General features: G+C 46.3%; 1 protein-coding gene across 5 annotated transcripts in view; it reads left to right on the top strand.

Moving 5' to 3' along the window:
- Positions 1-15412, top strand: part of esrrb (estrogen-related receptor beta) — a 63811-nt gene that overhangs the window by 29064 nt on the left and 19335 nt on the right. For all 5 annotated transcript variants that reach the window (XM_036542028.1, XM_036542029.1, XM_036542027.1 and 2 more), the window contains 2 exons: positions 4234-4350; positions 15164-15274. In XM_036542028.1, the coding sequence (XP_036397921.1) occupies positions 4234-4350; positions 15164-15274 (228 nt within the window). The remainder of the gene's footprint in view (positions 1-4233; positions 4351-15163; positions 15275-15412) is intronic.

Raw genomic sequence — 15412 nt, 5'->3', positions numbered from 1 at the left:
CAGCCAATGGGCTTTGGAGGGAAATATTATCAGACTGCCCCCGCCGAATGGACGGGAAGGGGGCCTAATTACCATGAGCTGGTGCTGGAATAACAAAGCAGGGAAACAGGAAGAGGCAATCGGAGTTCATCATTGTATTTTCACACCTTTATTTACTCCAGTCCCGACGAGAGCCATGGAAATTAGCATAATGATTTATAACCCAGATATAGGAGGAATTTCTAATTATTTAATATATCTGGGGACCCTCCGCTTGATCTGTGCAATAATGTTAACATAATTGCGGCGGTCGGTAATGAGCAGAGGAGGGTCGGAGGGAGAACGCTGCTGGAATATTGTACAGCAACTTCCTTTTCATAAAGCGCCGAGCGGTGGCCACCGAAGTGGAACGCTGGCCCCGGTCTCACTGGGACGCAATCCCAGCGCGCATGTATTTGACTGTTCTCCCACATACAGGCACAGGCTGGATGGCTGCATTTGGAAGGGAGTTAGCGGGATGGGAATGTCGACTGATTTAACAATGCAGCTATCGCTAAGTGTACCGTCCGCCCGGCTTCAGCCATTGTTTTAATTTTATTGTCTACGTGCAGCTCCTGTCCATTTTTTTGTCTCACAGTGGCAGCCTCTGGACAACAGCCCAGTGACATCAGACTCAAATAAAAGCAGGGGTGTTCATCATCAAGAAGCACACATTTACAGGTCATCTTGATAATGAAAGAAAAAGGCAGGTGTTTACTGGAGCTGAAATGGTGGCACACGATTCGTCAAACTCGCTGTATGTGTCAATCCCGAAAACCTGAGCTGAATATCATGTCCTCAGAGTCAGGAAAAAAGGCGTCGTTTTAGAGCTGAGAGTGGAATCCGAGGGCCTTTTATGTGACTAGCTGCTCTGGCTGGGCGGGAGCACTGAGACGCTCTGGCACGCGGAACAAGAGTGCAAATGAATGGAGCCTCCCCAACACCAACCCCCCGCCATCTCTCATGCCCTGTGGCACCAGCCCCCTTCCCTGGAGCGCCCCAGCACTCAGGCCTCAGGACCCCCTTGTGTTGCTCTTGCCACACTATGACCTGCCATGATTAGGCAGGGAGCTGGCATCGTTTCCATGGCAGCCTGTGAGGTGCTGGGACCACACTCCATAACACTACCACTAGCGGCACCCGGCGTATGTATTATGTATTATGAAGTATTTCTGACTCAGTAAATGGCCATTTAAAACTCAGGCAAGAGAGACTGGGTCTTGCCTTAATGTGGCACAGTGTAGATGTATTGGATATGTGTAGGGCAGTGCATGGATGTTAACGGGCACAGTCTAGCACGCATGTAAATGAATCCAGACAGCCCTCCAGTGCACTTCAATAGAGACATACACAATGGCGAGAAGGGCCACACACATAAAACTTTTAAGTGCCTGAATGCCAGGGTCCGCCATTTACGTCTGTAAACACAGCGGATAACACTGGACTTTTGGGATTCAGAATGCTCGCCTGTCCCCAAGCTGCCATTATTCTTAAGTGCCCCTAATTGAAGCGCTTGAATACAGTAAAATGTACATACACAGGCACAATGAGAGAGCACTCAGATATAAAGCCCTGTCTATTGTTGGTCATACAGACGGCAGGGGGAAAAAAAGGACCTTTTATTGTCCCTTTTAAGAGCCGGACTGCGTTGCGAAGGAATTCGTTTCCATTGTGCTGTCCTGGAATCAAGAGTTGAAATGTACCTGAATAATGCATAAAGTCCTGCGTGCAGTATGTAAATAGTCAACAGTGGCAACAACAATAGTGGCGGGTCTGGGTCCGCTGGAGCATTATGTAAAGCGGCTGGGGCTCCACGGCGGCTCCCGGCCCCACAGCTAAAGGGGCGGCGGCTCTTAAGGGGGGCAGGGCTCCTCTGATCACCAGGTTCAGCGAGCCACGGAAGGGGGGTACGGGCCGTGCATTAATGAGGCTAATTTGCGAGGCGGCTGGGGGGGGGGGGGGGGGGGGGGTAGTCCTCATGGAAGTCCTGCAGCAGGAAGGGCTCTTCACCCCCTCCCTGGAGGTGACCAGGCCCCCCTGGAGAGTGCCGTCTCCTGGCAGACATGTTTTACAGTAGAGGGGAGAAAGGGCCACATGGAGGCCGCCGGAAACACAAATCGGGTCCCTGCATGCGCTTTAGCCTAGCTAGTAACGTGGTGCAGGCAGTGCAGGACTCATGGCAAGCATCGGTGGCAGCAGGCTGTCGTCCGTCGCCTATGTTAGGGCACTTGGGGTGACGTGCTCACTCAACCAAATGTGAATCAGTGTCCAGCTTCATGCACTTGCACCTTCAGAGGGAACCCAGTTCACCCCACATCCTGAACGGGGTGTGACCGAGTGCGTGCTTACTTTTGTGAGTCAATTAGCTCCAGGCGAGATTAAATCAAATTTTCTGACCCGTCCAATTAATTCAAGCTGGGAAGGCAGTTCAGATTAGAGGCTTGTTTTCATTTACCACAGAGAAGACTTACAGCCTAATGATCCCAGCTTTCCTCTCATTCTCTCCATGTTGTTGAGTTTGCATGGGGTCGAATAAGCATCTGCTTATCCTCACGATTCCAGGCACTTCTCAGTCTATCGGTGAATCATATTTTATTTATTGTCATTCTCCTCACAGAAAAATTTGCAGCAGAGCACCTTGCACAATGCAATGTGGAAAGGTGATCTCAAAATAATGACACAAATATGGAAAATACAACCTACTGCTAAGCATCTTCAGGATAACAAAAAAATACAATGATGAACACAGTGATGCAAATACAGATTCATACAAAATGAAAACAGTAACAAGAACAAAACAGAACAAATTTTGGAATGTCAAAAAACATCAAAATGAGAGGACACTTCCATGTTAAAAGTAAATTCAGAAAGAAATAATTCGATTAATGTGAAGTACTTGGGACAGAGCTGATGTGATTTAACTAGCAAAAATCACAAGTGAATATGTGTAGTGAGGTGGTCCATTAGTATGCAGCCTTGCAGGCCTCTATTTGTCAGTTGTCAGTATGTCAGTTTATTGATTGTCATAGCTTGGTCTGTCGCACACTACGTAGTTTTTGTGTAGAGCTTGCCTGGGAAGAACTGGATTTTACCTCCACTTAGGCTGTGTCCACATATGCATGCAAAGCGTATGTAGAGGAGAGCAGTGATTACTGTTGCGTCTTTGAATCCTGCAGCGTATGCGAACATCAAACCTTTGCTGGCAGCGGAGGGAGATGGAGAAAGTTACTTTTCTTCAAAAGGTGGCTTGCCATTCAGATGCTGAGCTTGACATGTTGGAGGCTTGGGAAACGCTCCCTTTGCTCAGGATTGGAAGCAGAGACACTTTGATGACATACGGGATAAGGAAACTGCTTCACGCATCACTGAGTTCAAATCCGACAGTTGGCTGCGCTAGTTATGAACAGATACATATGAACAGTATGAGATACCTGTACAAACTAACACTTTGGCATTAGCTTCTGAACATGAATACACCCTTACTTTTTATTTGTGAATAAGCTTTTTGCCTTTCCCCAGAGGAGTGAGACTAGGGAAGATCTGTTCAATATGACAGCTCCCACCACTCTGCACCATGTTGTGCTACACCGGGGGGCCCTCGGCATTCCACTCAGAACCAGCTGTTCCACCAGGGTGTGCTTTACTCAGAGAGATTCATTCAAGGATTCCAATTATAAGTTAAGACCGGCCCTTTGAGAGCTTTGAGGTGCATTTGTACGCTGTATGCGGATGTCAACAAAATCTGCGTTTAACACGCGGTTGCATTTTATAAACAGAACCTGAGGATAAAAACTGCAGGGAGCTATAAAGAGAGAAACTGCAGGTTTATTGTGGCAGTAAATCAGATATTCTCTCAACAGAATGTTTATTCTTGGATTTCACACAGGAGATCCTGATCCTGAAAGTTTCAGAAATTTGTTTTTTGTCTAAAATACTCGAGGCAGAATTCGAATTCATGCGCAAAAATGCTAATTATATATTGATTTCTTTTTAATTTAGTAATTCTATTCTCCAGCAGTTTTTTGTATTTTGAAAATGCAAATTTGTTATCTTGTTTTTTTTTTTGAGTTTTTGGCTAGTGGTTAGAGTTGAATCCAGATTTGTGTGCTGCATTGCCAAGTGTGTGTGTGGGAAGGGGCGGAGATGCAGATGCAGTGGTCAGATGGAGACACTGTACCTGTCTGTAGACTCACCCTCTTCTCTTGTTTTTCCCAGGTAACATTGAGTACAGCTGTCCGGCCACAAACGAGTGTGAGATCACGAAAAGGAGGCGCAAGTCCTGCCAGGCCTGCCGCTTCATGAAGTGTTTGAAAGTGGGAATGCTTAAGGAAGGTAGGGCAGTCCACACACGCCTCTGTCTGTCTGTCAGCTCTCTCTCTGTCCGCCAGGCCTTGATATTGCTTGTCATGTCACTCTCTAATATGCAGAACACAAACCAAACCATACCGACAATACACAGCAAGGCCCATCACTCAGCGCCACAGATCACCCCCCCACAAACTCTCAGAGTGGCCAGACAAAACGGGATAAGATCTATTCGCTTCGGATCAAGGGCCTCTGTGTTGCAGCTGTGATGTCATCTCGCAAGTGTGCCAAGGTGGCACAGAGATGGGCCCGTGCCAGCAGGCCGGGGGGGATGGGGGACTGGGGGTGGGGTGGGCATGTTGGCTGCAGTTCGGGAAACACTAGTGATTTCAGAACCCCCTAACCCAACCCCCCACCCCTCCCCTCTAGCCAAGACAGCAGTGAACAATGCGCAGTTGGGCTGGGGACGAAAATATGCTGAATAGGTCGATCCTCGCGTCTGACTAATAGAAGTGTAACAGTATTCCGACTGGAAAGGCAGGGGCAGGGTCCCTGAGCGTGCACTCGAGTGAGTCTCAGCTCTCCCAGTGTATTGATCCGCTAAATGTTTTCCGAACATCTCGGCTCTCTTCCTGTGGATGGTTTTTTAAAGTCGTGCCAACTGGGAATTCAGTGACAATTAAACATGCTGCCAATGGATTTTTTTCAGCTCCGTTTCTCCACCCCCCCCCCCTCCTCTCGGCTGGCTGCTCGGGCCCCCCGGGGGGGTAGGGCAGCTTCCTGCCAGGGGTACTCTACCTGGGCCTGCACATTAAAGCCACTTTTATTTAAAATGTTGTCTGACTTGTTGGTCCCTGAGAAAAAGTGCGGCACATGAAAAATGACAGTGGTGTGATTCGGCGTTGGGGGAACAGGGTGGGAGCATGTTTATTTAACACCCGGGTGGGGTGAAGCCATCTCTCTTTAAAGAAGCATTTATCGCCGTCCTCAGCACTGTACAGAACGCAGGCTTCTGGTGTTGAGGTCCAGGCGGGGCTTGCGCTCTGTTAAGCATGATTTCTCCTTCCCTCACCCAGCCCGGCGTTAATGTGTAAAAGACACAGTGGGAGGTGTATGTAAATGAAGTTTTGTCCCTCTTTTTTTTCTGCCGCGACGCACTGCAAGTCAGGAACATGGCGTACGCGGCTGTGGAATGGGGTCGCGTTTCAGGCTCTTGGTGGAGCTTCACTTGCATAACTCATCCCTAATAACGCGACTATGGCCGTCTATCTGAAAATACCCCATACCCTTGTCTAGCAGTCGCCATCCTATTTATAGAGCACCTGACAGCCCTTACCAATGGCCGGTCTTCTCATTTTTTTTTTTTTTCACCTCCAGCGTGATGTCTCTATCCCAGTAGAAAAGTTCGCTCTGGAGCTTGACTGCTGTCCAAAACAAACAAAGTAGCCTCAGAAATAAAGCTCCAGCTATTATCGCATGCTTAAATGGAGAATTCTGGGGTTTTATGTTTAGTGGGAACGGTAAGCCATTGATGCGGACAATCAAGAGTGTGAAGCAACGACAGCAGATAGCTGATCCCCGATAGCTGGTTAGGGTGTCCAAAAAGTGACATGCACTGTGGGTCATTTATGAATAATTATGCCTTATGTTTAAAAGCAAGTAAAATATCTGTGTAATATGCGTGTGCCTAATGCCTATGTTTAGTGACTTCCACTCTCTGACCAGCGCTGCACAAAGCAATCTATACTGGTTCCTGCGCTGTAACGGAATCTCCATACAGCATGCACCATGGTGAAAGTCAGTGGCGGAACAAGAATGTAATCACATTACTCCACGATGAAATATTAATGCAAATATATTATCTGGAGGAATAAGAGACCAGAAAATAGGTAGTGATAGTCATAAATGAATCACAAGTGTCAGGTCAGGAATGGAAGGGTGGAGGTTTAGTTCAGTTCCATGATGGGTATGATACAAAGGAACTACAGGGTGGTCTTAAATATTACATCTACTCTCCTTTTTTCATTCAGGCATTGTGCATATATATTTGATCCATAATAGCACCATTGGTATCTTTTCCAAAATGTACTGTTCAAAGGTGCAGATGCTAGTGGAAGCAGCAATTGCATGATAAATTTTGTAGCGACATTTTAATTCGACTTTACTTTTTTAACCTAGCTCATGGGTTTTTGTATTGGCACACTTGATTGTCTTGATAAAAAAAATACCTTGTTCAAGCAAAACCGTATAGTGAATTTTTAAGTTTTATCTTCATTTATAAAGAAGATGCCCCCACCACAGACCAATATACAATATATACAAATCCAGCACCATACTGTTCATCCCAACCCGGCCCTAATGAAAGAAGTTATGGCCTCCAATCTGTTTCTAAATTTATTTCTTTTTTCCATGAGCCCTTTAAGCAAGTGTCTGATTCATATAATGTCAGCTGGCAGAGATATTAGGACCCCCCAGAACCGCTTGCTTCTCATCACCCTTATAGCCCAGAGAGATGACATCAACAGTGCCGCTATGACAACCGAGCTCCGCCCATCCAGCTACTTCCTGGAAAAACACCCCCCCTTTCCTGATGACACTTCAGCACCACCTGTACTGGAGCACTGGTACCAGTGATTGTATTGCATAAACAAAGCACAGCGCAAACATTTATTAATAGACAGATGTGGAGTGCACCTCTGCAGCCGGCTGAGGTGTGCCTGTGCATGTGAGCGCCGTGACATCAGCGAGGCTAGCGGACGGCAATGCCGACGGTTCACCACCATTTATCCCAAAGCCCGGGATATGCAGTACCAGCGCTGAGCCCTCACTCCTGCCACTTCAGTTCAGCACAGAGGAAAGGTCACCCCCTCAGTGGAAAAATCCCTCCTAATTATAACACTGCGGCTTGAAGGAGGTGTAGCTCAGCCTGTCTCTGTGCTACCTACCCTGCTGGTAAACACGGAGGAGCTTTGCGTACTCTGTGTATGTATCTTTGACAGTGGGCTGCCATTCACTTCTGCATGAATTATGAAGAACACACGAAGGCTCTTGTGCTGTATGTGTCGCAGGTTTTGCCGAACTGTCTCTACACTTACTACAGAACAAACAGCAGTCATTGCATTCTAAAAAGGTTATACAGTGTGAAACCATCAGGAAGGTGGTTCATCCACACAAAAATTTAAGTATAACCTTTTTTTCAGAAGTCTTTTTACTTACTTTTGGTTTTTTGTTTTTTAATTTTTTTTTTTACTTACTTTTTGACATGACAAGTGTGCAACATGACAGAGTCTTTCATTCTTTCAGTACTCATTAAACATCTGTACAAAAGTCAGGGTAACTGTTGAATTCATCTCTTTTTTGCATTATGGTCCACAAATTATTTTATAAAAACAGCTAGAAAACATTTGAAAACTTGAAAACTGGCCAATAAACAGTATGAAAGTACACAAACAAAGTAAGAATAACAATCGGCAAAAATCAGTGCAACAATTGCATTGATCTTTTGATTACTTTTAAGAGGTTATGCAAACCAAAATCCTGCACATCAATGGATGTGTTAGTTTAGGCTTATTTGGATAATTTGTTGTTTTCACCCAAATTAAATGCAAGCAACCAGCATACAGAATACATAAAACAGGGAGGGTAAGAACTGATAAATGCTTATGAAAGTGTTCCTCATAAATATAATGACTATTAACGTGAATATTTTGGAAGTGCGACCGTAACTAAGGTAAAAAAGATGACTACCCCTTATCATCTGCCTTGTGTTCAAAAATGAAGTGATCCATTGGCTGAAGTTGCAGAGATGAATTGAGGTGCGGGGGCTGGGCTGGGCTGGGTTGGGGGTGTGTGGGGGTGCGCGGAGTTGCACTGAGGATCCTCTTGCTAGTACCGCGCCGCTGCGTTATTTTCCCCCGGCTGGACAGAAAGAGGAAGCAATCAATAAGGGCTTCGGGTGTCAGGGGGGCGCAGGGCTTTTTTCCTGATCAATGGCCTGAGATCAGAGCTGGGTCGGGGCAGAGGAGCAGACATGGAGATGTTACACGTGCGGGAGTCTGCGTGGGACGAGATACCCCCCCCCAACCCCCGCCCCCCATCACTCCGCCCCTCCCCACCAGCCCCCTGCCTCCCAGTGCAAAAACACAAGCAAGTTCTATCCCTTTCACATCAAGTCCCTCTGAACCCCTTTCTGCTGTTTTTCTTCTACCTTTATTCATGTGTAAACACTTTTCCTCAGTGCATCGGTTCTGGCTGAATATTTCCGCTAGTCCTGAGGACAAAGGCTACCAGGTTATATTTAAGATGAATGTTTTGCTGTAGAATATGTTATCTGCCTGCAGACAGATGTGTACAGCCTCTTCCTTTTTTTGTTTCTGTATCTACCCAACTTTGGGTCCTGCTGGGTGGGGAAGCCTTTCAAACTGACCACGGCCATTATTTAGCAACAACACTTTTCTATATATTTTGAGCAAATGGGAAATGAGAAAAATGAGGAAAACAGGCTGCTGGTGAACTGCGCAGCCCCATGTGGGAAGTGTCCGGCAGCCTTCCCCCCAGGGCCCGGCGCTGCTCTGTGGCCCCGACAGGTGAGAGGATTTCAACAGGCGTGAACACATGTTCTCCCGAAGCTGGGGATTAACTGAGCCGTTGACTCCCCAGTCCCCCCCGCACCGCACAATATATCACCCCTAATGGGAGACAGACACAGGCTGTGTAACTACAGCAACACTCCAGGATCTGTTCCTAATAGCTGCCTCAGACACACACACGCACGCACGCACACACAAACACACACACACACACACACATACTCACACATGCACACACATACACACACACAGACTCACACATGCACACACATACACACACACAGACTCACACATGCACACACACACAGACACGCACAGTATAGCTTGCCTCTTTCAGTCTGCAGATCTCCATGGCTGTGACCACCCCAGAGCTTGTCAAAACAGAACCAGCCCTGTGTTAAAGCTAAACCTGGGAAATGAGTTGACCAAAATCAGCTGTGTTTGGCAATGTGGACAATATCAAACTATTGAACAAATTGCCTATGCTAGCTACATAGTGTAGATTTGTAGAAAATAAACACCAGCCTGTATGGATGTGTAAGTGTTAAAGAGTTTAATTGATCAGCAAAACACAATTGTTCAATTGAAATCCATACACTGGAGAGTAAAAAAACTATCCCAATGACCTGATTTTGGTTTCAGAACAAAGCCTGCAGCTGGAGTGATGACTGAGTTTTGCATGGTGGGGCCGACCTCTGCTGTGTGTGTGTGTGTGTGTGTGTGTGTGTGTGTGTGTGTGTGTGTGTGTGTGTGTGTGTGTGTGTGTGTGTGTGTGTGGCAGGGGCATGGGGCAAGGGTCCAACTCTGTGTGCCTGCTCACACAGCCCCCCAGGGGCAGCAGGTGGGGGCTGGGGGGGTGTTGGTGCTGGTGGTGGGGGGCATCCTGTAACAATTTTCCCCTCTGCACCCTCCCCACATCACACCCTGTGATTAAACAAATGCTGTCACATGCTTGCAGCCCGGCTGAGCCTGCAGAGGGGGGGCTTTGAAATAGTGCTGACGGGGTTCATCGCGGGTCCCTTGAAAGGGATGTAGCCCTCTGATTTTCCCAGCTAAAATAGGGTTGCCCTAAGCTCTCCCTGGCATTGCCAACCATCCCAGTCATTCTGACACATTCCCTAGAAAGAGACGCCCTGAACAGGTGAGAGGCCCAAAAATAAGGCCTCCGCGCCCCTGGCCGGCCGCACAAAGTGAGTGAAGACAGGCCCTTTTGTAGGAGAGTGCTCTGAGAGGGATTATTATTGTTTTTGGAGAGAAAGAGGAGCCCGGGGTCAGCTGGCCCTCACCCCGCCCCCCAGGGCTGCGCTAATCCCAGCGCAAACGACTCCTGGGCCCGGCCCGAAGCCCCCCTCCGGCAGTGCCGCCGCTTTGAAGCGCTGACACCCGAGCTCACCGCCGCCACTCCGCCTTCCATAAGTCTTGGTACGGGCCGTAAAACACAGTGCGCGTTAATTAGGGCCAGAGCTTGCCAGCATGCCCCGCCCCCACCCTCCACCCACAAACCCATTCACCTCCCAGAAAAGTGCGGCTTAGTCAATTTCGCCGAATTGGCTAAAAAAAACTCCTCAGTGGTGCTCTGCCTGGCCCACACCATCGCAGTACACCGTCCCAACTGGCCAGCCGGATGGAAACCCCCTGCTGAGCCATGTGATCTTCAGGCTAGGGACAGAAACATGACGTACCATCACGTGTGGTTTGAAGCGGACCTTTCTGTCTGTCCGCTTGCCAAATGGTTCAGAAGTGTTGTGAGCGTCTCTCCCCCACGGCGTTGGCCTGAGTGTTGCCAGCTCCTCTGTACTCTACCCCGCATTAAATGCGTCCTCTCCATCACTCCCTCCAACGGGATCTGTGCGGCGTCTTACAAGTCAGGCGCAGACATGCTCCTTTGGCTCACTCAGTCTCCGTTTGCACATGTCTCATAACATCCCCCCCCCCGCCAAAACCTTGCCAGCTGTTTCGTTGTCACGAGTATTCTCAGCGCTGTATTACACACGACAAGGTCTAATCCAGTTCCTGCGATATCCTGAGTGGGACCAGACAGAGACGAGTAACTTCATACAGGACGGAGGAAAAGGCCGGCTCTATTCTCTGTCTGTCAGAGTGCAGGGAGACAAAGCAGCTGCAATTACAGCAAAATGGAACCAAAGGGATCTCTGCCCCTCTCTCTCTCTCTCTCTCTCTCTCTCTCTCTCTGCCTCGCTCTCTCCCTGCATCTCTACATCTCTCAAGTTCAATTCACTTTCAAGGTGCTGTATTGGCATGACATCAGACAGCGCTGCCAAAGCAAAGATGAGAACAACTAATGGACAACAAATAATAATACACAGTGGCTGATATCTGAACTAAAAAGTCAAAAACTCCATTGCTGTTCTGATTATAATTCATTGAATGTTAATCATCATTGGATGATATCAAAAACAATGTGTGTATATATGCTGTGTCTCTTCGGTGATGGCAAGCTTCTGTATATGTAGCAAAACTGGTCTTTTTTCCTTGTCTAAAATCATGATAAGGTGAAATTTGTAAGCACACTTTTTATTTTTATTTAAAGGTGTACCAAGTGTGTATTTGCTAAATGGCAGGAGAAAGTGCATCTCTGTCTTGACCTCTGTCTCACAATCATCACAACCTGTCTTCTGTCTTTTTTGTCTTTCTCTTAGTCACTCTTTCTACATCTCCCTCCCTCTTTCTTTCCCTCTCCTACACTTTCTCCCACTCTCGCTGTCCCTCTGTTTCTGTTTCGTCTGTGTCTCTCCCTCTGTCCCTCTCTGGCTGTAAAATGAAACTGGCTAGTGCCAAGCTTTAATTCCTGTCAGCATCTGTTAATTATGGCCTGGCCTGTTCTAATTAAAACAGGCACCCATGTACTTCGGAATCTTCACACCGGCTTTGCCGTGGCTGTCACGGCCATATGACTCAACGCCCCGAGTGGAACAATGTTTTATAAGGGAAAGCCACGTGGAGCCCGCAGTTGTCGCAAACTTCAGGAGAGCAGGGGGAAACCATAGAATGTGGTGACATCACAATTACCGCAGAATGGAATTTTCCATTTCTGCCACCGGAAATCTGCCCTTAAGCACTTTAACACCCACCAGTGGCAGGCTGACATTGAAGTCCATATCTGTGCCAGCTCAAACGCTCTGAATTGACCATTTTGACCGACAATTGAGATTCTTCATATATCCCAAAAGACTTGTCAATGTAAATATTAGTGATAATTTTTTTTTCTCATTTTGTACCAAAAAGGCTAAATTTCTTTTTGTGCTGTACATGCAAATTTACCTCAAGCTTATTCTGTCTAAACTATGGAGGCAAAATGGTGATTTTGTCTCAAGTCAATTATATTTTCCTATGAAGTGGCAGCATAATAGACAGATTAATTAAAATCTGCCCTTGATCCCTGCTTAACGAAAGGAAAAGCCTATGTACAGTCCTTGTTGATATATTTTGTCTGTCTGTGATTATCAATGTAGAAATGAAAATGGCTGTTAGGAGAAATTTGATTTTACTACGACCTGGCAGCCATCAAATGATCTTCCAGTGTTTGCTGGGAAAAAAGGTCCCTACTGGGAATTGTGGGTAATTAGGTTAGTGGGTTGTCAGTGTCAGGAAATTGAAAGACAATCCTAATCAGATTTGTGTTTCCAGGGAATCAAAGAATTTATATAAGTAGCTGAAATCTCCTGATTCCACTCATACAAGATAATACAGTTTGCTTTACCTGCCCATGCATATAAGCCGTGGGACAAAAACAAAATACCACGCAAAAATGTTGTCTCATGTTTGTTGGACAGTACAGCATGAAAAATGTATTCTGCTTCATTGCCAGGTTCTCTTGCAGCTCTGTTCTGTTTTTTATTTAATCCTCAGTTCCATCCCACTTTTTTGGATGAGATTAATTTCTCCTCTTTCCTGCTTACAAAGAGAAAACTAAAATAAGACAGAAAAATCAATTCTATTGCATGATACTTCAAAACGTCAGGTCACAAAGACTCCCTTTGAATTTGTTTGACTTTGGAATCAAGATTTTTTATGTTCAGGTTCTCCTCAGAATTATTTTGAGGACTTTATTTTTGTTTACCAATAAACATGCAAACATGCATATAATTTAATTGAGCATATGTTATGCATACATCTATGAATCTGAAAGAGTTTGTAGCCTACTATAAAAGCACAGTGATATATATATATATATATATATATATATATATATATATATATATATATATATATAATTTTTTAAAGAAATATTCCCAATGAATAGCATATCAATAGCATATCAATTTACCCAAATAACAAAGGACATCATTGTCACTAATGCCATGATTCTTTGCCGGTGCCTCTGAAAAAGGAAGCTCAGTGGCATTATCCTGGTTGACGTCTTCCTTGACTTTCCTCTGTAAATGGCTTTGCATTCAGTTTGGCAGCGGCAGATTCTCTGCATTAATCCCCAGAGCGGGAGACACAGCTGATCTCGGGGTGTCTAACCTCGGAGCATCCGCCCGGAGCTCCTAATCCAATCAGGGCCTCCTCCTCTCCTCTCCTTTCTCCCTGAACCGCGCCCGCGCTGTCCGACGACCTCTAATCATGCTCCGCGGGACATTCGAGCGCATCCTATTGGAGGGTAAACGTGAGAGAAAAATTGTATTAGCCTCATTTGCAGTAGTCCCACACGCTCTGCTCTTGACAGATGTAAAGTGATGAAAGCATTAAGCCAGCGCCCCGCCTGTGGAGGGCCTGGTAGTTTAGTGGGGGGGAGCGTGTGTGAAATTATGTTCTTTTGTCCCATGGTGGTGTTCCCCCCCCCCCGTCCCCCGTCCCCTGCTTCAGGAGCTCTCGCACTCCTAAACAGTACCCTCGGCCCACTGGTCCTGTTCAGTGTGGTGCCGTCACTCTTCTTATTCAAATTAGAGAAATTCTTTTGGCACTCTTCACCTCACAACTTCACTACAAGTGCATTGCAGGTCATGTTTGGAGGACTTTTTTTCCTGAAACAGTCACATGGACAGTGTTTCAACTCCGGGGGTACCTTTTAACCTTGTGGTGTGTGCCATGTCGAAACCCCTCAAAACGCCACCTCCTCAATCGATTGTCTTAACATGTCAAGTGTGGTAAAATTCTGTCTGATGCCGCGGTACTAACCAGGTTTCATTAGGACCACACGTACAAAGAGGAAAAAACAAAATCATTTTTCAGATTTCACATCAGCAGGCTTTCAGACATAGTCATCAGTGTTCTAAGTAGTGTTTGCGTTTGAGCTCAGTGCGTTTGTATATTTATCTGTTGTGCAGAGGTGTCTTGTGTTTAAAAAATTGGAGCGAAACACAATCTCTGAAATGTTAATGAATGCTGAGACTGCTATGTGAGCCTGTTAAACATGATAATAATATATTATCAAAATAAATTGAAACATCCCTATCACATAATGATATTGTAAATAACATATGTTACGAGCTTCTGTGACATCCTCTTATTTGCAACACTACGGGAGCCAGTCATTTTTATCTTTGGCACTGGTTGATAAGAAGCAGTGCATGTTCTGTTAGATTGTGGCAAAAATGAAGTAATTCTGTTAGTAACTGGCTGTAAAATTGCCATGTTGCGGGGTGTCACCATATTTACCGGGCACAATATTGGTAAAATTCTGTCCGCGAGTTCCGCTGGAATGCCGAGGGGGGACAAGAGTGTTGTGTACCTGCCTGCTCATTAGTATGCTGTCTGTCTTTCCTAAAAAGCTAAATAATTAGAGGGGCAGTCTGTGAGATCATTGACCCCGCGTTAAATATTCATATGTTTAGAGCTCTGCCAGGCTCCGCCGTGTCACAATAGACTAGCCAGGCGTGGTGCACATATGGGGACGTGCTCATTTCTCTGACACTTGAAGCCCCCCTCCTTTTATTGGCCATATGCTGACAGAAACCTTTGCTTTAGGACTCTGAATCACGTTTCTTTTTTTTTTTGTTTTTTGTTTTAATCCTCTCGCGGACAGGGACTGACTGACATGGCGTTAATTCTGATTGTGTTGTAACCTGAGGAGAGGCACGCGTGGGTGGGGTATCTGTGTCTTTTACAAAGATCTGGATGCGTGTTTTCAGAATCAGTTTTCTTCTGGCTAATAATAATCTGTATGAGCCTCCAACATATGTAGCACAGGTATGCCTGTACAATTCTCAAGGCTTTGGGCTTTAAAATTTGGATCGGCTGTTATTTTTCCAATGGCATGCTAACCCGTGGGTGTGTTGTCCCCTCAGGTGTGCGTCTAGACCGTGTGCGAGGAGGCAGACAGAAGTACAAGAGGAGGCTGGACACAGAGAACACGGCCTATTTGGGCCTCACACTCCCCCCTCCTGCCAAAAAACCACGTGGGTATCATACCACCACCCCACCGCCTGTCCCACAGTACCTCACAACACTATGCCACTTCTTTCAGATGGAGGAGGGATGAATGAGCGACAGCAGTATGAGGTCATGACAATAGGGCCCACGACAAGAGGATAATG

The sequence above is a fragment of the Megalops cyprinoides genome, chromosome 12 (genome assembly GCF_013368585.1).
Source record: "Megalops cyprinoides isolate fMegCyp1 chromosome 12, fMegCyp1.pri, whole genome shotgun sequence".
NCBI classification, from domain to species: Eukaryota; Metazoa; Chordata; class Actinopteri; order Elopiformes; family Megalopidae; genus Megalops; species Megalops cyprinoides.
The sequence above is the reverse complement of the archived record's forward strand: the minus strand, read 5'-3'. Positions and strand labels throughout refer to the sequence as shown.